This window comes from Lates calcarifer, linkage group LG20, assembly GCF_001640805.2.
Source record: "Lates calcarifer isolate ASB-BC8 linkage group LG20, TLL_Latcal_v3, whole genome shotgun sequence".
Lineage (NCBI taxonomy): Eukaryota > Metazoa > Chordata > Actinopteri > Centropomidae > Lates > Lates calcarifer.
The window spans coordinates 11,205,853-11,227,446 of NC_066852.1; the positions used below are offsets into that span (position 1 = coordinate 11,205,853).

At 37.9% G+C, this 21,594-nt stretch overlaps 1 protein-coding gene across 1 annotated transcript; it reads left to right on the forward strand.

Annotated features, from left to right (window-relative positions):
* Positions 1-3,138: 3,138 nt before the first annotated feature.
* LOC108893706 (moesin) lies at positions 3,139-19,858 on the forward strand. Its single transcript, XM_018691969.2, has 13 exons — positions 3,139-3,467; positions 12,061-12,144; positions 12,877-12,972; positions 13,083-13,357; positions 13,446-13,529; positions 13,970-14,116; positions 14,243-14,339; positions 14,436-14,599; positions 14,995-15,125; positions 15,258-15,418; positions 15,560-15,652; positions 16,703-16,933; positions 17,207-19,858. The coding sequence occupies exons 1-13, from the start codon at positions 3,456-3,458 to the stop codon at positions 17,369-17,371; spliced, it is 1,740 nt and encodes a 579-aa protein (XP_018547485.1). The 5' UTR covers positions 3,139-3,455; the 3' UTR covers positions 17,372-19,858.
* Positions 19,859-21,594: the final 1,736 nt, after the last annotated feature.

Here is a 21,594-nt window from a genome sequence, read left to right on the forward strand (position 1 = left end):
GGTTCACTCTTACAACAGTGCAAATAATATTAAATGTTAACCTGGAAATGTTCTTTAAAACACCACAGAGACATCATGTAACACTCCACCTATACTGTGATGTGTGGATAACTACATTTTGACTTGGGTTCATTTAGCTGTGGCGAGAAGCACAGTCAGTGAGTTGAGACTGTGGGAGGTCATCCTGCCCTGGGAGTGTAGGGATGAGTCAACATACAAATGCAGTGACATCTCTGTGCTCTGCTCTCTCTGGGAGTATTAAAGCACCAGACAGTCTCCAGGGATTCCTTCATGTAATCTTTTTTTTTTTTTAAGGCAGTCAGTTTTAGAGGATTAAACCAGAGAGCTGTCATCATTTCTTCTTGCTTACTTCTGCATATATTTGATTTATTTGATTAGAAATTGTCATTTAAATATGCAAATAAAACTGATATACTTGTTCGAGGCCATAAGAGTGAAGCCAACATCAGGTACACAGAGGCGGACAGACTCTGGACAGAGTCAGTTAACTTCATTAAAGAAACAAAATACCTTTATGACTTGGACCACCAGCAGCAGGAATAGAAAGTGTAGCTATAGGGCTGGAACTTAAGAGAAACTGGAAAAAAAAAGAGAGAGAGAAAATAAGACATCATCAGCTAGATGCCACTGTGGAGGGGAATGTGTGTGCCTTGACTTTGATGGCCTGCAATGATTTTAGCTGCAGGCAACTCTTGACAGCGTTGACCACACATTCTCAATCTGATGTGAGCGAGCACAAAGTTTCATCCAGAGCAGCCAGAGACAGATGTCGGGACTGAGTTATAGTGCATCAAGTATTTATTGCACACACACACACACACACACAAAGAAATGCACTTTTATGGGTGAAGTGGTACAAAGAAGACAGATTTTGGTTTACTGGGCAGTGGGGAAAAAATATGGTTTGATGAGTCATCGCGCTCCATCTGGTGCACACCAAAAAAAAAAAAGGCCAAAGGGCCCGAGGCCTTGTCTCTCACGATGAAGCAGTCTGGATTCTCTGTTACGGTGACAGAAATGTTATGTGACACAAGCAAGGTGAATTTTAGTAAACACAAAGCTATTCTGAGTGATTGGGTTTGGCCTTTAAAGAACCATTCCTGTCCAGATGGAAGTGGAGTTTCCAGGATGATATTTATCCCACTACAGGGCATGAGCGGTCACAGAACGGTTGGATAACCATGAAAACAACTTTAGCGTCACACCATACTCCACCACCACCCCGGTCACCACAAAGCCCAGCTGGAATTTGCCTAAATTTTTTTCTACCACCACCATCATTCCAACACCACTGGTTAAATGTGTGGTTTCAGTAATTATATCCACCACATTACATTTTGTTGTTCCCTACTTTTTGGTATTGTAGAGAGCCTGAATTTATAGTATACGGCTATATTTCATGAAACCGTCAACTATTTTCTGCTTCAGCTTTGGTTATAAAAACTGAATATTAAAGTTAGCAGTACTACATTCCTGTAAATGTGTGCCATAACCTGTTGGTTATTTTCCATGTAATTGCTTTTGTAGTGTCTATGCTCTACGTATGATTTCTGAGGCTTTAAGCCTTGACATTCCACCATTGTTTTCAGTTTTGGCAAAGACTATTTGGCCACTTTGAAGCTCCATTTATTGCTTCAAAAACTGACACTTTGTGAATCGCATTGGTGCAATTTCAACTTGGGAGAAGTGGGTCGTGTCACAGTTTTAGTTTGATTCATTTGCTAAAAGACCACTAAACCATGTTCTATTACAGTCCACGTGGGGAAAGCTCTTGATGTTAAATGTTAAAAATGCTTAACAATGGCACCTTCAGTTTTAACTGTGTTCACAGCGTTAAAGCTTTACAAGAAGGAGAGAGTGTTTTGTAAACTTTTTTTTTTTTTTTTTGGACCTGGATTTAGCCTCTCAGGCAACACACAAGCTGCCTGTCTGTCATGGTGGAGGTTGTTAGTGCTGAGGAAGACCACAGACTGAGGGCTGTAAAAAGCATAGACACTTTTTTAAAAAATGGGAATTTAGCTGTACAATTATGTAGATCTACAATTATGTAGATAATTCTCCAATAAGACACAAGAAATAAAACAATGTCGTTTGAGTTCATTCAAGGTTTGTTGTTTCGTCATAGTTTGAATTTTTATATAAAGTTTTAAAGTATCAGGTAACATTATTATGGAAAGCAAGGTAACAAACACGAATAATTTACTATTTTCTAGGGGGTAAAAAAAAACAGAAATTATGAAAATACCATGTATATTACTTATATATGTGACTTCTGACTTAAGCGTGCCCCCACCCATTTCTGAGACGAAACCCTTTGTGTGAAAGTACATACACGTCTGCTATAGCTGACAACAGCTGCTGACTTACATTCAACCTAATGTGACCCAACTTTACAGAAGTGAAACTGCTATTAAGTTACCTCAGAATTAAAGGCCTTTTCCGTGCCTTTTTGTGTCTACCTCGTGTAATTATTTAGAAGTAATTGGTTAAAACGCAAAAGCTAATTAGCATCAGATGCACTGAAACTGATTAATCAAAAAGCCACATGTAGCCCACCAGAATGTGAAACATACAGTACATGATGTGCTGGGTCTCAAATACAGTATCAGAAGTGTGTGTAAATATGACAGGGAGGAATAAGACACCATAATTTTAAAGAAGAGAAAGTAGATTGATTGGGATTATGTACCTGAGATAAATGCCAGGAGACTGAATACTACTAAATACTATTAGTCCAATCTATGAAGTAGCCTAAGTAGTAGGTTTCTATATCCATTTTAATGGAATGTTAATGTGATTATCATGTATTATAAAGTTTGTGTTAAATGCTAGCAATCTGCACAAACCCTTTAGAAACCTGGAGCTCTGATGTTTAAAATACAGGCTATCTTGATAGGCCTGTTTTAACGGTACTGATATGATGTACTCTCTGCATCCTTCTAAATTTTTTGAAGTATTCAAGTTATTTTGAGCAAGAATTACGTAGGGGTTAGAGTCTAACGTGTCCACTGAGAGTGAAAGTGCTGGTGAACTTTTTGGCTGGTGGTTAGCTGTGAGGCAGCGAACTGCAGCCATGATGATGCGGCTGCTGCAGGCGGAGTCTGGCCTGAACCCTCTTTTTCAGTCTGGCTGGCTGCTGTCCTGTCATCGGTCTGGGTGTGGTTTTGCAGTCAGGGGTACCGTTAGCAGGAAATCAAGCTGCAGTCCATTTCACTTTTGGGCGAAACAAAGAAAAATATATCTCCACGCGCGTCCGGTTAAAATAGCTCTTCGTACTCGAGCTTTAAGTAGCGTTTGTCTCTTCGAGACGGGAGGGCGTTTGTTTGGCGCCGTTGTTCTGATGGGAAAAAGTTTTCTGTTGGTCTCGCTAACTGCTCGTCTGATTTAATAACTTTTTAAAATACAACCCGAACCAGACGTAAAAGGAAGGAAAGATGCCGAAAACGGTAAGACTGAAAACTGCATTAACGTTATCATGTATTAACTATCTTTCCGTATCTCTCTCTATATTATCTCTAGGTACATTTTTCATTGGGACTGAATGTTTGACACTAGCACTCAATGCTAACCTTAAAGTAACCTAAATTGCATTCTTTGTAAGTATTGTTGTATTTTTAAATCTGTTACATCCTTTCAAACTCACCCGAGGATTACTGGGGTACTTTCCGTTAGTTGTGTGCGCGTGCGCGCTCCCGCCCGGGTGTTCATTAAAATTAGCGCCTTAAATCAGATCGTTCATTTAGGCCTTCGGGGCTTTGGTATGTTACGGTATTACATTACTGTGAGCTTTTGTCCACAACTGAAGACTCTAAAGTCAAATTTTTAGAGGGGGTTTTGCAGCTGAAACCGCTGTGTGGCCTGCACTAGCAGGCGAGCTAGTCCTCCCAAGGCCTCCTATTCACTCAGGTCTAACAAGGAGGGATTTGAACTGTCACTCAGGCCAGCTGTGCTGCCCAAATCTGGAGCAAATGGAGGCAAATTTAAAACAGGGAGGTTCCATGCCAGGAGGCACTTAGGGCTATTATGACATATTGCCACTGATAAGAAAAGAGGGCAAGATTTTCCTCCGAGCTGTGTTATCAAACGAAGAAGCACCCAGAGCTCAACAGATTTGTGCCTGTGCCGGTTATGCTGTGAACAAAGAAGAGAGGGGGTCACTGCACAAAGACTTTACTCTTTATTTTTTATCAAACAAAATTATGATTAGTCTAAGCCCAACATTTTAGCTCATACCTTCATCTGTGGCAAACAAAAGTGAAAGTGATTTTTACCCCATCTCTTCTGTTGCCCCTGACTCAGCATAATGCTCTCTGAGCTACAATATTCACCTGCACACCCTGACAATAAAAGGAACATTATGCTACAAAAAGACTCACTTATGACCCATTAGATTAAGATGATCTAGACCCAAAGCCTTTTACATGTCACAGTATAGAGACTGTAATTCATTAAATCAGTATGCTATATTTGTGAAGGAGGAACATCAGAATAATTTGTCTGTTTCCTTCCTATGGCACGTGTTTCATAATTTGTTCCACATTATAAAAACTATTATTTTTGGGCAGCCAGTAACTTAGCCAATGTGACACTTTTTAGGCCTATCACTAATGAAGTATCTGAGTGTAGTGTAGTAAATACCTAAAATGCATGTAGGCCTGTATGTATCACTATTGATTTAACATATGAAATCTGACTTGTGAACTCCTGCACTTCCGAATTACAAACAGAAAAAGAAATGGTACTAAGGGTTGTACCTGGTCCCTTCCTGCAGTATTGTTTCTGCTCGTACTTCCTTGACACTTTTTCCGGCTGTCAACTAGAAAAAATGTTATAGCATCCTGGCATTTAAAGCCTGTCCTACCCTTGTCTTCCAAAAAGGAATTCCTCTAATCATATCATCATTTTAAAATGAAGATTTCAGCGAATTTCTATGGAAGGGATTCGCTAAGTAGTAAACATTTTGCTATTGGGGCAGTTAATAATTATGTATTTTATTAAGTAGTTATTAGCAATGGCTTGGTATATTTAATTCATAAAATGTTGCTTTAAATTTCAAGTGCAGTTTTTGCACTGTGAAAATATTATGTTCAAAATACATGTCAGTAATTATACATTACTGATCAGAATCATAGAAGGTTGATATCGCAGTATCCACAGTTAAAGCGGACTTTCAGATGTTGTGTACCGCACTGAAGCTCATACACATAAGCCTTGTTTATATTTTTTTTCACTGCAAGTGATTGCTATGATCTTGATATGTATTTTTAGTGCGTCACTCAGTGTTGCTCTTTGTACAGTTTGCAGATATTTTATATGCAACAGCTATTGCAGTAACAGCTAGTGTTGAAGAGACTTTAGCCTGTCCATAATAAAGAGTTAGAAAAGAGGAAACTGATAGTGGACAGAATAGATGATCAAGAGGAAGCAGCAAGATTTTATCAAAATAAACCAATGGATGATGACAGGAAAGGATTGTGGGATATGTTAGACAATAATGCTTATATTCATTAATTAGCAGTCTGTGATGTACTGCCAATGGCAAAAATATCAACTAGAGAGTGATAAGAGGAGATATTTTGTACCTTTTGTGTAGATGCAGCAAAGCTGAAATACATTACACTATAAGCTGTTGGGTTGCAAAGTTATCACTTCCCTTGATCATTGCACCTGGCAGATAGTGATATCAACAGTGAAATGGAAAAAAAAAAGCCCAGACCTGTTATTGCAACACTCAGAGGTCCTTTAGTAAAGCTTGCTGCTGCCACATGAAGATGCAATGGACAAGGCGTATGAAAGAAGGAAGCTAGACACACTGATTCAGCAAATATTCCAAAACCCATTCCACACCCAGTGAAAGTTGTGTCCCCAGTTTGTAGTCACGTCCATAACAAGCTGGCTCAGGGAGTAAAAGATTCATGGCTTTAAAAGATTGTTTTTCCATGAACCATTTTGGTGCCCTGCTTTTTCAAACATGGTTTATTTATTTAGCGTTTTAGTTAAATATAAAAACCTTGATGTTTGACAAAAGCAATAATTATTGAGAAATTCTGCCTTTGCTGGACTCCTCTTGGCAGTGCTTCAGTTTCCCAAGGAAGTCATGTTGTGACTCAAGGTTTCTGCACTTACATCAGTTCCTTTCTGGTAATTTCCTCGCTTGCAGCCTTATATGGACTTTCACATCACAGTCTAGCTGTTCTCCTCCCTGCTTCCCCTAGCGTGGTCTTCAGATGCCATGCTCCACTTAAGATTGCATTACAGCAGTGCTACAAGTTAAGGATCTGCTGTAGGTCTGTCATTATCAGCCTTTAAAGTGTTTACATCCTAATGGAGCTATAGTAGTTGTGCATTTACAGTAGATTTACATAACATTACATTCTAAATAGATATTTTTTCTCAATCATTAAACGAACACAGAAATAATATGCTATTTTAGTTTATTGCTAAAATCTGACCCCAGAACAAAAATATTGTTCACTGAAGTTTATTGTTAAATGGGCCACAGTTTTATTTTCCTACGTGCTATTGAATTGAACCATTTCAGTGTTAGTTTCACAGAAAAACCAGCTGAACCAGTTTTTAATTACTTACAAGTGGTGAATAATGTTAATCACATTAACACTTAACGCCTTGCTATCTGCAAATACAGTGTAATATTAGTATTATTATATAAAACTTGAGCATAACTCACCATTTTAGCCCATTATGTAGAAATCATGAAATCATGCAGTTTTCTTGTTAGAAGGACCAAACTTTTAGCACGTCTATGGAGAAATGGTAAATGGAAAGAGCCAGAGGTATGCTAGCAGGGGATTAAATGGGTCTGTAGAGTGCATAGCAGAGCAGATTAACAGTGTGTAGAGGTAGAGGTGGTGGACAAACTGCAGTCAAAACTTCAGGGGCTTTCACACACATAGCTAGTTTAATGGTTTCTGTTTGGAGGTTGTGAGAAAAGCAAACTTCTGAATGTAAGTACTTTGTTGTTATTGATTTTAATCCATTCTTATATGCTTATTCTGAATTCTTGTTTATTTCTGTAGCTGCTGTTGAGATTGAAACATTGGTCTTAACTAACTTAAGTTTAAATCATCTAATAATATAGTAGTATATTATTAGTATAGTAGTATAGGGCATAACCTACTGCTGTAGATGCTAAAATATCATAACCATTAGACATTACAATGGCATAATAGATGAATAAATTATGATTAATTGACCCTCATTAAACTGTGTACATAATAAAGCGATCATATAAGCAAAGCACTACAGTGAGCATTAGCCAACATAATACTGCATCTCTGCAAACTGCGAACAGAAGAGCTTGGTTTGTTTCAATGGGTGCCTTGTGTTTGTGTGATAAATGCTGTGTCCTGCTCTGGATCTGCTGATGTTCCATCGCCCCAGTTAATGAGTTGGGATGGAGTAAATACTCCACTGACCTGCTAAAACATAGGCTTGAATCTATTAGATGGAGCACAGATCACTGCTACACACACAACAAATAGGAGTGAACAATGCTGGAAACACAATTTGGTCATGAAAAGCTAATCATTAAATAAGTATTAAAACCTTCCTGAGTTGCGATGTAATTTTTAAATTGGGTTTTATGTGTTTTTGCATGAATGTCTGTAACAATATAATACAGAATTTTTACTCAAAAAGAAGGAGATATGCCATTAGAATAAGGGCAGGCATACAAAACAAGTGCTTAAAAGCTCAGGCAGCATAGCCAATTTGTGTATTTGAGTAGTAACATCTAACAGATAATGTTAGATATTGATGGGATGTTGGGAAATGTGCAAATTGGTGACAAGGCAGGTGAACGTACACAGTAAACTGGAGATAATACAATCAGATTGTAGATGATGGGAGAGGATGAAGCAACAGTCTCTATTTGTTTTGTTTTTTTTAAACTACAAGTAAGCTATTTCATTATGCTTATAGTGACATTTAATAGCTTTAAGAAACAGTGGTCGTGGGGAAACAGTTCTAAAAGACCCCACGTGTGCTGTCCCCCACGTAGAATGAAACCTCATCCTGTTCTCCATCCTCCCTCTTCCTGTCACCCACGAACTTCTGACTACAAACAGTAAACAGTGTATACAGCCTCTTTAAAAACAGTGTATACAGCCCCCCATGTTTAATCTGCTATTAAATTTGATCTCATTCTTTTATCTTGGAACTGAACTGGTTTTCTCTGTATGCTTATTTTCCTGCTGGCTTACTCCAAAGTCAGTTATCTAGCAGAGGGTAATATTTACAGGATATAAACATGCTTGCTGTCTTGCTCACAAGTGTTTTCACATAATTTCCCTTGTATTATTGGCTTTAAGCGATATCATAACAAGGCTGTTATGCTGTGCTTCACACAGGATAGGTCATCGCCATCACATTTTCCCACATTTTCACACATCATATGCAGCTTGGCAATACCTAAACTGTTAACTGTATGCCACTGGGAGTGACGAGGTTAGAGGTTTGATTTCAAATACTGCACATTTTAACATAACTGTTCAACATGAGCTAATCTAACCTGATCCTTAATTTCTCTGTCTAAAATTTAGGTTTTATTTTTGTGTATTTTAGATAAGCTGCAATAGTGGTAGGTTGTCAGTATGGTTGCCATGGTTACTAGGGTGGGTCCATTGTTAAGGACTTGTTGACCTTATTTGCTGACCTTGTATGACTGTCATGGATGGCATGACTCAGAGGTATGAGTCAGAGTTATCAACCGTCATATGTATAGTTGCTCGGGTTGTATTTGTTGCACTTAAGATGGTCTTTAAATGCACAGCCTGTTATGAGATGTGCTGCCATTGACACTCACATAAAGCAGTTTTGCCTTGTACTGTTAAATTGGATCTTTTTGGGGACCAGACACAGTAATGTAAAATTAAAAAGTTTTTAGGGCCATCCTAGGAGCAGGAAAAACATTTCTGTTCCTTCTTGTGCCCAAGGCAACTTTGTGGTATTTGATTTGTTTTCTTGGCTTTGGTTGGAGGCATTGTGGCTGCAGCACACTGAGATAACACTAGTGTGGCAATTCAAGGGTGGTGACTAAATGCTGGGACAAGTGTATATTTTTACTATTAATGTCCTTGGCAAATGGCTTCTGTAACATGTAGTAAATGTTTTTTTTTTAATAAAAAGGAAGTTCCTACATACTCCACATGATGTTTTATCAAAATGCACATCAGTGAGAAAAATGCTGCACTGCTGTCTCTGTTAGTGCTATGGGCTGTTCTGCATCTTTAAATTACACCTTTTCCGTGAGTGTCAGTAGTTTCGCTTCCACTTCCTGGCAAGCTGAGGTGTTTCCTCGGGTTCACTTTTGGGTTAACTTCTCCATCAAAGACTTAAGAGTTATAATAGGTCCACCTCCTAGAAATGATAGTTTGACACTTCAATTTCCTCTCTCAGTGGGATTAACACAGCTTCACATAGCTCTCATGTTTTCTGTTCTAGCTGTCTTCCATTGGCTAGTTGAATACAGTTGAATACACACAGTAGGTCCACCACTTTGGTACAGGCTGAAATATCTTAACTATTGGCTGGATTAAATGAAATTTTCATCAGGTAACATTGTCAAGTCAAAATGTCCATTTGTCCTATACTTTGGTTTATGACTAAATACCTGCAAAACTAATGACATTCCCATCAGCCTCAGCTATACCATGTGTTTTGTGCTAATTAGCATGCTAACATGCTAAAGTAAGATGATGAACATGCTAAATGTTACACGTGCTCAGCATTTTAGCATTGTCATTTTTAGCATGTTAGCATGCTGACATTAACATTTAGCTCAAAGCGCTGCTCACAGCCTCGTACAGCCTCTAGCATGGAAAATATGGAAGATAAGTTTATCAATACAGCCATGACATTTTGTACAATCATCTTAAAACTAGATGTTAATCTCATTTGAATACACAGTATATTTTAAATAGGTCAACTGTTATACATTATTATTTATAAAATGTTCTATCTATAATTAGATTTTCATTTGGTAAAACTGATCAATTCTGCTTTTTGCAGTACAGGACTTAATAAATATCCATTACACTTTGGGAGAAATAATTGTTTTGAGAACAGCACATCATGACGTGATGAGTTAGTTTGATAAAGGCCAGTTATACTATGAGCAGAGGAAATGAGATCTTTATGATGTGTTTGCGGCAAAAAGCAGAAGTAGGACACAGCTATATGAGTAAGGAATAAGCAAATACATATATAAAGTAATTCTACAAGCTAGTGGGTTATTCTGAAGCAAATTATTATAACACCATAACAAAATTTATATTTAGAAATGCTGCTAAACGTATAGCTTGTTAAAAGTTGAGGAAGTTATTTGTGGAGTGTAGTTTTGGTGTGATAACAAACAGTTAAGAACAAGTAATGGAAACGTGACACGTGGGCCTGAGAGGGGTGTTTCTGAGCATGTGCTAATAATAGTGTGCTAAGTGTTTTTGAATTCTGGCCATGAGAGACACACCCTAACCAGGCAGAAAATTTATGAGTGTAGTTCCTTTTTTCATGCAAGATTAACCGTTCTGACATGAAATGAAACCGCTTACAACAGAGCAGGGGGGTCGTGAACTGAACTGCATAAATGGAAAAACATTCATTGAAGTTCAGAGTCGATGGTTTAAAGAGTCTAGACGACTCCAGACATCTGTGCTGGAGTTAAGTGTAGGCCCAGACTGTAGGTTTCACTCCAGCTCACACTGCTTGTGATGACAGGAAGTGACTGAGGGACAAGTGTCCTGAGCAGTAAATAGGGTCCTGCTGACATGAATGGGAAAGAACGCAACTCTAATCAGCCCCACAACTGGGAAATAATGCATACCATTGTTGTTCAGGGCAGGGCAGGCCTCAGCCTGCACAGTTATTTCCCAATAGACATGCATGCTGCTGTTCTCGCCATCTCTAAGAGGACAGAGAAAATGAGAAATGCCTACATAGTCAGTTTGCTAAATACAGAATCAATTTATTCTGCCTATTGAGGGGAATTTTGAGGTTAAATAAATGTATTCAACTTTTGACAGAGAGTGCAATCTACTAACAATCCACTAACATTACACATCACTTAAATAAGAAGTGCCCCACTGGCTAAATAACCAGCTGTAACAGTGTATGTGATCTGAAGAGGAAACAAACGTACTTCGCAGTCTGTTCTTGTTAAATTCCGCCATGGCATATAGCTTAGCAGAAAGCTGACAGGTTGCTTGATACACGGCAGGATGTAGACGACTCTCATGAGAGCTCAGTGTTTAGCAGCAGTGCCTCACAAGGCCCAGCCACCAGAGGATGTGGTTACTTCCTGCAGATAAGTTCTGTACTGAGACAGAGCCAGATTGGCACATTTGTCGTACACAGTGTGGAGCCAAGAGACATGATCCCTCCTGATTTGCCCATATATTCAAAAACATTTTCCATCACGTGATCATTGTTTTATTGGACTGTGGAGTTACCTTGTTCTCCAGCAGACATGGCCTGTCGAGTGTGTGTAGTGAAGGTTGTGGGTGTGCCTTTACTGCTGATTTTAAATGAAAGTGTTTTTATTTAAAATCCACTGATGAATCACCGTGTGTAAAATTGTATGTGATTATATCATCTCTCAATTTTACAAGTTAATTCATTATTTCACTACCACTGGGGGGCACCAATTTGAACATTTCAAATTCTACATATAGTAACTAACTAAAAAATAAGACTGTTTGTTCAGTTTAAGAACCAAAAAGTTTTCCAAGAAAGACATTTCAGTATTGAGTGTTGACTGCAGCTTAGGATGGATTTCTTATGCCAGAGGTGTGTGTACTGTAAGAGGTCAATTAACACTGAAAAAGGGTTGACTGCTGAAATCATAAAACAAATTTAGTAAAGATCAAACAATTTCTTGAAGACAGAAGAGCCAATAATGCTGAGAGTAATAATGAAGAAATGGGAGGTTGATTTTAGCACATGTAAGATGTATTCACTTCCAGTATCAAAAATGCTGTCCACGTCTAAAAAATGTCTGTCTTTTCGTTTCTCTCTCCTCCTCAGATTAGTGTAAGAGTCACCACAATGGACGCTGAACTGGAGTTCGCCATTCAACCCAATACAACAGGAAAGCAGCTCTTTGACCAGGTGTGAGAAACTTCTAACTTCTAACAGACTTTATGTGCATTCAGTAACAAATTTTGAATCAAACTTGAGGTGGAAGCAGAAGTTATCATAATTATTATTTTTAGAGATTTTGCTTGTGTTTCTTTGTGATACTATGCATTTATAACCCCTAAATTACTGTAAAGAAATATGTAAAGCTATAAGCAGCAATAAGTTGTACAACTACAGTGTAATCATACTAGTCACAGATTTGAAAAGGATTTTTTATGTGTGTAGATCAGACAAATGGATGAGACATATCAATTATTTTTGGAGATAGAGTCACATTATAAACATTTTTCAATAATATGAATGTTTGAAGGTTCTTGAAGGTTCCAAGTCCTTTTCTTCAGGTTTTTGTGTTTGATGTTTGTAAGAGTGCCTATAAACAAACTACTGATTATTTCTTCAATCTATTAATCAGTAGTTTTACAAAATATTGTAAAATTGTGAAAAATGTCACTGATAGTTATTAGGTTATCAACAGTCAAAAACCCAAGGATATTAAATTTACTATAAAATAAGACAAGAAAAAGCAGGACATTTTCAAATTTGAGAACCTGGAAACAAAATGTTTGCAATTTTTGCAGGACAAATGGTCTAAATGATTAATGTTATAATTAAAATTATACTTCTTTTGTGTTTGATGTTTGTGAGTGTGCTAATGTTCTGGTGAGAAGGCACATTAATAATAATTCTTCTTTTTATTTTAAGGTCGTTAAGACCATTGGGCTGCGGGAGGTTTGGTACTTTGGGCTCCAGTACCAGGATACAAAGGGTTTTTCTACATGGCTCAAGCTCAATAAGAAGGTGAACACTCTTTTGTCTTTGCTTTGTCAAGATTAAACCATTCTGTGGAACTCAACTCTATTTACAGAAATATAACCTTTACCCTACACTTGTGTCATGATTAATTTTAGGTGACAGCCCAGGATGTGAGGAAGGAAAGCCCGCTGCTGTTTAAGTTTCGTGCCAAATTCTTCCCCGAGGATGTGTCTGAGGAGTTAATCCAGGATGCCACACAGCGGCTGTTCTTCCTGCAGGTGAAGGAGGGAATCTTGAATGACGACATCTACTGCCCTCCAGAGACTGCGGTCCTCCTAGCCTCCTACGCGGTCCAGGCCAAGTACGGCGACTACAACAAGGAAGTCCACACTCCAGGCTATCTGTCCAGTGAACAGCTTCTTCCTCAGAGGTAACACAGGTTGATTTATTTGTGTAATGTCAGATGGATGTCGCTTTTGTATCATGACTTCTGAGACTCAGATGTCTCATGTTCGCAGAGTTCTGGACCAGCACAAACTCAACAAGGACCAGTGGGAGGAGAGGATTCAAGTGTGGCACGAAGAGCACAAGGGCATGATAAGGTAACCATATATGTTCATCTGCCTGCATACCTGTATACAGACAGTTGGAGAAAAACATCTTTGCCCCTTTGCTCTTTCAGTTAATGCTATGTTAAGACGATCTTTGACAATCTTACCCCAAAATACTGACTGAAATGTGTATATTTAGGTGATTCTGTCTGTCTTGTGTGTCCGCCAACCTCATTCTCTTAAGTGTTGCAGTTGGTCTTTGGAGGTTTCAGCAGACACTAGGGCACAAGCTAACTGCACTACCTTGAAAACATGTAGCCTGAACTTTCCTCTTCATTGTCTTGTTCTTGCCAAGGCTTTTTTTCATCCTTGTTGCTGTACATTTCACACACCCCTGCTACCTTGAGCCCAGTGTTGTTGTCTGATTAGTTCTGCGCAGTGATCAGGGTCAGCTGGTGCTAATTTAAAAGACGTGTCTCATTTGTCCACAGAGAAGAGTCCATGATGGAGTATCTGAAGATCGCTCAAGACCTGGAGATGTACGGAGTCAACTACTTCAACATCAAGAATAAGAAAGGAACAGAACTGTGGCTGGGAGTGGATGCATTGGGACTCAACATTTATGAGCAGAATGACAAGTGAGTGAATCCACAAAATTGCCACATGGCACATGTTTAGCATATTGTTATACAGTATTATTACAAATTCTTGTCCAATTCAATGCAGCTGACCCAGAGTTTTTGTTTTTGCACTTGCTTCAACAGAATGACACCCAAAATTGGATTTCCTTGGAGTGAAATAAGGAACATTTCCTTCAATGACAAGAAGTTTGTCATTAAACCAATTGACAAGAAAGCACCTGTATGTGAACCCTTAATAACAGACACCTTGTTATAATGAAGTCATTTGTATTTATATGTCTATGTACGATTAAAACCTGTGATGTTGCTGTTTTAGGACTTTGTATTCTATGCTCCAAGACTGCGCATCAACAAGCGCATTCTGGCTCTGTGCATGGGCAACCATGAGCTGTATATGCGCCGCCGCAAACCCGACACCATCGAAGTGCAGCAGATGAAGGCTCAGGCTCGGGAGGAGAAGAATCACAAGAAGATGGAGAGGTAAGAGTCACAGGCTGTTGTCAGAAAAATGTGTAAACATTTTGTATTTGATCACGCTATGTGACTTGAAATGTTTGAAATCATTTACTAAGTTCATGGAAATAGCATACTGCTATAAATGAGCTAGACATGTATTAACTGCAGCTTGTGTTGAAGAATATATTGCGGCAGAATCACCTGCTTTAAAAATATGTCGTGCAACGACGGGGTCAGTTTTGTTCTATGCAGCAACAACTTTTTCTCACTGGTGATGTGTGACTCTGGATGTGTAAAGTAGTGTTTTTTAATACCCTGTGTGTAAAATTGGGATTATCTGCTCTACTTTGAAAAAGCCTCCTGATAACTGTATAATGTAATGCGTCATGTATTTTGTGTACTGTCTCTATTTCCATTAGAGCTCTGCTGGAGAATGAAAAGAGGAAAAGAGAACTTGCAGAAAAGGAAAAGGAAAAGATTGAAAAGGAAAAGGAGGAGTTAATGGAGAGGTTAAAGCAGATTGAGGAGCAGACAAAAAAAGCCCAACAAGGTCGGTGACTTGTCAGTATTCAGGAAAAGCTTGTCTGTACTGTAATGAATGGTGACAGTCTTGCTCTCAAATTATGCTTACCTGTAGTGCTTCTTTGTGTGTGTGTGTGTGTGTGAATGTGTGTCTCTGCAGAGTTGGAGGATCAAACACAGAGGGCTCTGGAGCTGGAGCAGGAGAGGAAGCGAGCACAGGAGGAGGCTGAACGCCTGGAGTCCGAGCTAAGGGGTGCTGAGGACGCCAAGATGGCACTGCTGCAGCAGTCAGAGAACCAGATGAAGAACCAAGAACACCTGGTCAGTTATCAGCTGTTTGTCCTGTCATAGGAATTGAAGCTACAAAATAGATGAAGGGGTCTGATGGCTGAAAAACTGCGCTCTGATGCTTTAAATATCAATGTTAAGATACTCAGTTAAAAGAAAGTGTCGTCCTTTTAGGCCACAGAGTTGGCTGAGCTGACTTCGAAGATTTCCCTCCTGGAGGATGCCAAGAAGAAGAAGGAAGATGAAGCACAGCAGTGGCAAGAGAAGGTGTGGTCTGAGTTACTACCATCTTTACAGCTATCCAGTAGTCATTGATTCTCCATTGATTGTAATGACAGTTATAGTTTTTGAACATTTAAGTACAGAAGAGCATACCATACAAACACTCAACATTAGAACTGATGACATGAAAAGAGTGTGTCTTCTTGTTCGTCATTGAAAAATAAATGATTAGTGACTGGATCACTCTGAAAAGGCTTGCATCTATAGTATGAAAGCCCATAATGTTCAGTATTAAACACATCAAAAAGACAACATGAAATAAAAGATCATATGAATAAATTGTGTAAATATATATAAATGAACCAATTATTTGTGAAAAGTCAAATATTTGCAACATAAAAATGGCATCTGTCTGATGTTCTGCTGATCACATAGCCCCTCCCTCGTGACACAGTGAGGACACACATTCCTGGGGTCCTGTTGTTGTGTGTTTTTGGGGGAGGGGTAAAAAGCTCCCAGCTCGCCTCATGTCTTTTTTGGTAAAAAGCATGTGTGCCAGCCCAGCCCCTGCATGTTTTTGGGGAGTGTTACTCATACTGTTTGTGGCGCTGACGGCTCTCTTTGTGTGAAGGAAATCCTGTTGAACTCTTTTGTCCCACTGTGATATTCTGACTTGTAAAAGTGGTGGTTTCCATGTTGGCAAACATTGAATTGACTTTCCAGTCTTACTCATAATTGGCTTTAATGTTCCAGCACCTTCGAGTGCTCTGTCTTGTATTTTATTTCCTGCACATATTTTGATTGTTAATTAACTTAGGAAGTATTTAAGAAAATGAAACAGGCAAAAACAGTCAGAAAAACAATGATATAGGTGTGGAGAGGAAATTATAATTGTCTGTCAAGTGGAACAGTATTATTTCTTTCACTTTCTCTTGCATTTAATGATTTAATAATGGGTTGTTTTAGTGTCCAAAAACTACAAACAGGCAGTATATGAGTAACATCAGCAGAGCTCATCTTAACAATGTGGTTGAGATTGCAGTGGGACTTGTAACTATAACACGTAGTCACCTCATTATGCTGTGTTCCCCTCAGGCTACCATGGTGCAGGAGGACCTGGAGAAGACCAAAGAAGAGCTTAAAAGCAAAGTCATGTCGGCTCACGTCCAGGAGCCCCTCAACGCAGAGAACGAGCACGACGAGAACGACGAGAGCAGTGCAGAGGCCAGCGCCGAGTTAACGGCCGCCGCCACGTACAAGGATCGCAGCGAGGAGGAGCGCATGACCGAGGCTGAGAAGAACGAACGTTTGCAGAAACATCTACTTGTAAGTTGCTCATATATTGTATGCAAGATACAGTAGATCTGTCAGTAGATTATAGGATGGGCTAACTGTAGAATTTAAATCCACACAGACACATCCTTTTCAAGTGGCTTTTAATAGACTAAAGTGAAGGTTGAGGTAAACTGTACTATAAAATAAAGAACTGCAATTTAGGTGCAACTTAAAAAAGTTGTAATATTTTAGGAATGAGTCTCCTGTTTTGATAATGACATAGTGGTGTGAGATCTATTAATACTGTGATAACTGTACTTCTAGGCTTTAAGCTCAGAGCTGGCCAACGCTCGAGATGAGACCAAGAAGACGGTGAATGACATCATCCACGCAGAAAACATGCGAGCTGGACGAGACAAGTACAAGACCCTCAGACAGATCCGGTCAGGAAACACCAAACAGCGCATTGACGAGTTCGAATGCATGTGATGTGCGCGTACACCAATGCAAAAGCCCACACAGCTGGGCCTTTCTGCCTGGACTGCAGTCCTGCCTCACTCAAGCTGTTTTCTCTGTACGCAAATAAATCAGATCCACAACATGACATGGCTGCAAAAGCACAGCACAATGTACAAACACGGATCTGGAAAATTCCATTTGTTATCGTTCCTAACTTTGAATTTAGGCAAGTCACTGGTTGAAAAGGGACATACTGTATTTTATTAGTACATTCCTCACAAGGGGTTTATGTAGCATTTTAGTAATGGGCTCACGCCTCATTTCATGACACATTGAGTCAGCATTTTCAATTTCTTTATATATTTCTGTCACATTTTTGTATCATGATTCAAATTAAGACTCAGAACAATCCAAATTTCAGGTTGTGCCTATAGACATATTTCTGCTGCACACATACAGCGGTTCATCACAGCAAGCTGGATTTTCCAGACAGTAATATTCCTCCCATTATGCATTGGCCAGAGTTTTGAAATGAAATGCACTGTAATCTACTTAAGTAAGTCATATGATATGACTCATCTGGGTGGAGCATTCAAAGAGCAGTATTATTATTATTATTATTATTATTGCAAATTTACAATCTATTTACTATTTACATTTGACTGTAAGCAGAATCTGCCAGATGACAAATATTACAGTATTCACACCCCACTCACAATGTGATATTAAAGATCAGTATTTAGAATTTCTTTTGTCTGTTTTTACATTTTTGAACACCTTCAAGTCAGTTTGCAACTACAAGGCTTCGGTGTAAATTTTACTGTTAAGACTCCAGCAAATTTATTCCTTATTTCCTGCATTGAGAAACCCTGAATTGTAGACAAAATGAATTTGAAATGGCACAAAAAATAGAAACCTAAGCTTTACATCTTATATGTTTGCTGTGTAGAATTTTATCATCACCTTAACTCTTTCATGTAACAAAAAAAGAAAGTTGCGTTTCTGCTATGAAGCATCAGATGCAAATCTGGTGTCTGTAAAGCTTTTGATTGCGGTTGAAATTTTACCTGCAAAATCAAATAAATATAATGCATTTTCTACATATACACAGCCCACATCTATAGAAACAAACCATCACAATTCAGCTATTTAATTTAACTTATAGGACATTTGAAGTTGATTTTACTGTACTGTTTTATCCTAGTTTTATTCCTCTTCATTTAATTTTTGATCCTGCTCATCAGTGAAGATTTTTGAAAATCAAAATACATTTTTATATAACCAGCACAGCATAAGGAATTACACTGTAATTGTCACATGTCAAGTTGGCTTTTGTGAGCGAACAAATGCCAATGAACTCATCTGTAAAGGTGAAAGCTGTAGTTTAATCTTAACTGCTTGGTCATGTTTTCTTCACTAAGAACTTTTTTCCCCCACAAAATCTTGTTAGAATTTGATGCATAAAATAAAAATAATTTGATTAAACATGCACTGGAAAACTTTTGAAAAATGAGACACAACCTATTTGCTGCCCTACAGGGGCACTGTTTCCAATGCATTCATTATTGATCATTGATATACTGTGTGTATGTAATTACATGTGTGTATTTTGTAATTGGGATTTTTCAGATATGATAAACTTGTGTAAGGTGCCAAAAAGGACACCTCTGAGGATATTTTTGTATTATAAAAGTCTAGAAGTGCTTGTCAAAGATAACAGTTTTTGCTCAAAATGAAATGCATTTTGAACATAGTATTTTGTTTTTAAGAAAATGAACAGCTCACTGTTGTGGTTGTAAACTGATGGAACAAGCAACACCCAAAAGCCTGTGATAGGACCAATGACAAGCCAGATACAGGAATTACTTTTGGCAATATACCATGAATGGAAAAAACCAGGGCCAAAACATTTTTCCATAAAAACCCAACATACTTCCATGTGCCAATACATTCTGACATTCAGACATGCAACAGGTTTTGCTTGTTCATAGATTTTTTTTAGAAATTAGTGTTTGAAAGATTTATTTACACTATTTTGCAATTTCAAAGTAAATGTATTTTAGTGATAAATATTTCTTTTTATTTTATTTTATTTTGACGTCTGTTATTGAATGAACATTTGTCGTTTGTACCAAGATACATTTTGATATACAGTGTTTTTGCCCATTGTTGTGTGTAGTTCTTTTATCTGCCATGAAATGTAAAAATGCAGTTGTTGCTATTTTGGATACCTTTCCATGCCTTTGACAATAACTTTTACGATGCTGCACTGAATGTTCTACCTGAAGCGCCATGTATTGACAGCCTTCCTCTAAGAAATCAAGCGTAATTTGAACTCGAGTCATCATGTGTGAAGAAGAAATGTATTCAAAGATGCTACTCAATATCTTGTCTTGAATCAAAAAGGACTGAAGCATAATTAAGATTGTAAATTGACAGTGCCTTGCCCAGGTTATTCATCAGATCTTGCTGCTTAAAGTCTTCCTTTCACAATGAATAAAAGTCAGATTAAACTGCCTTCTCTTTTCCTGCACATTACTACTGCTACTACTGTGTCTGTGAAGTATGGAAACTGTTTCATTTATGTCATGTCTAATGAGCGTCCTAATCCCCCATATTAATAAACTTTTATCTTCGCATACATGCAATGTATTAATTATGGAGGACCACAAGGACCACAGTAAACTGTCCAGTAAAAATATGCATTAATACATTTGTTTACAAATTAATTTATTAATCTATAAATAATGCAAAATTACAAAGACATTCATTCATTCATTATTTGATATTTTAATGGGAAATAAAATGAGAAATCATAAAAGAATTCACAAATTAAATATTAATCCTGCAGTAAAGAGTTCATAGTAAAAAGGGTTTACAAAAGCAACATCAAACAGTCAGTACATAATTTTAAAATACATTGCTGAATTCATAAATAATGGAATTTAAAAGCTATTTGAAAATGCAGTGTAAAAAGAAGAATAAATAACTGATTGTATTACTTAACTTGTATTAGAAATAAAGATATTAATCAGGCATTGAAAGCTATTTTCTTTCCATTTGCATTTCCTTAGTTTTTGTTTTCCCTATTGTGCCTGAGTGTCACAGATTATGGTTAATGCCTGTTTTTATTTTACAATTATAACTATTTCACATTCAACACTTGTGGTCCTTCATAATTAATATCTTTACATTACTTCTATATCACAGTGATCATACTCTATACCATTATATATTATATTATTATACTATTCTGGCCTTGTGGTTCACAAGCTTGAATCCAAGTTACTGTGACACCTGCTGTTGCAGTCTTGCAATGAGCCACACGATGGCAGTTTATCCTCAGTCTCCAAAGAGAGTGACTTGGCAACAATTTCACAGTGATACAGGTTATTCACATCAGTTTAGTCAATGATGCCTGGATTGTCAGAAATGGAAGAAAGTAATTTTAATCGGTAGTGAACATATCCATACTTGTGTTAAACTTAGTGTGTTAGACTTACAGAAATGTGGCGCTGAGGTTCATTTTTCTCTCTTTACCAAAGCAAACTCTGGGTAGTTTTAAAACTATCACAGTCTCACTCACTGAATAAAAAAAATGGTTACATAATTAAGCATCCAAAATTAAAACTCAACAAATCATTTTTCTGCAGACATCTTAAAGTAGTAAACAGTAAGCACAGAGCTGATTTATCCCTCTTGGAAGACGACTCAAATGTCACATATTGTCACATACATTTTCGAAATCCAACTTGGAGCAGTCAGGTTTAGACTCAAAACTCAAATAGTGGTGTCTAATAAACCCAATGACTGACAGGCAAGTAAATAAAAAAAACTCTCTGATTTGCAGTTTAAACCCATGAATGTGTGTGCTGAGTGCAGACAGCATCTGCCTCTTCTACTTAAATAAGTGCACAGTTCCACAGCCACATGCTTCCTCCTGCTCAAGTTCAACAACATTCAACTTTTCAAAACTTTGTATCATTAGTATGCTAAATGAAAAACAACTGAAAACACATTCTTGTTGTATGTGGGCAGCACTTCCCTCTACTTGTGGTAGCTAAACATTTCACCAATAAGTTAAAGTAATTCTAAGAATTTTTTGCTATTTCTTGCAATAGGAAATTCTGTTATTTCTTGTTTAACTACTTGATGAAAATCAACCATCTCTTTCTCAACACCAAGGGGAGGTGGTGTTTTTCATCGCCCACTTCCCCTATATGTGTGGTATTACTGGTCTGAAAAGGGTGTTG

Bases quoted from the DNA above. Each gene is read 5' to 3' on its own strand.
- LOC108893706 (XM_018691969.2), top strand. The intron at 12,145-12,876 runs GTGTGAGAAACT...TTTTATTTTAAG, and splicing joins GAAAGCAGCTCTTTGACCAG to GTCGTTAAGACCATTGGGCT. The intron at 12,973-13,082 runs GTGAACACTCTT...GATTAATTTTAG, and splicing joins GGCTCAAGCTCAATAAGAAG to GTGACAGCCCAGGATGTGAG.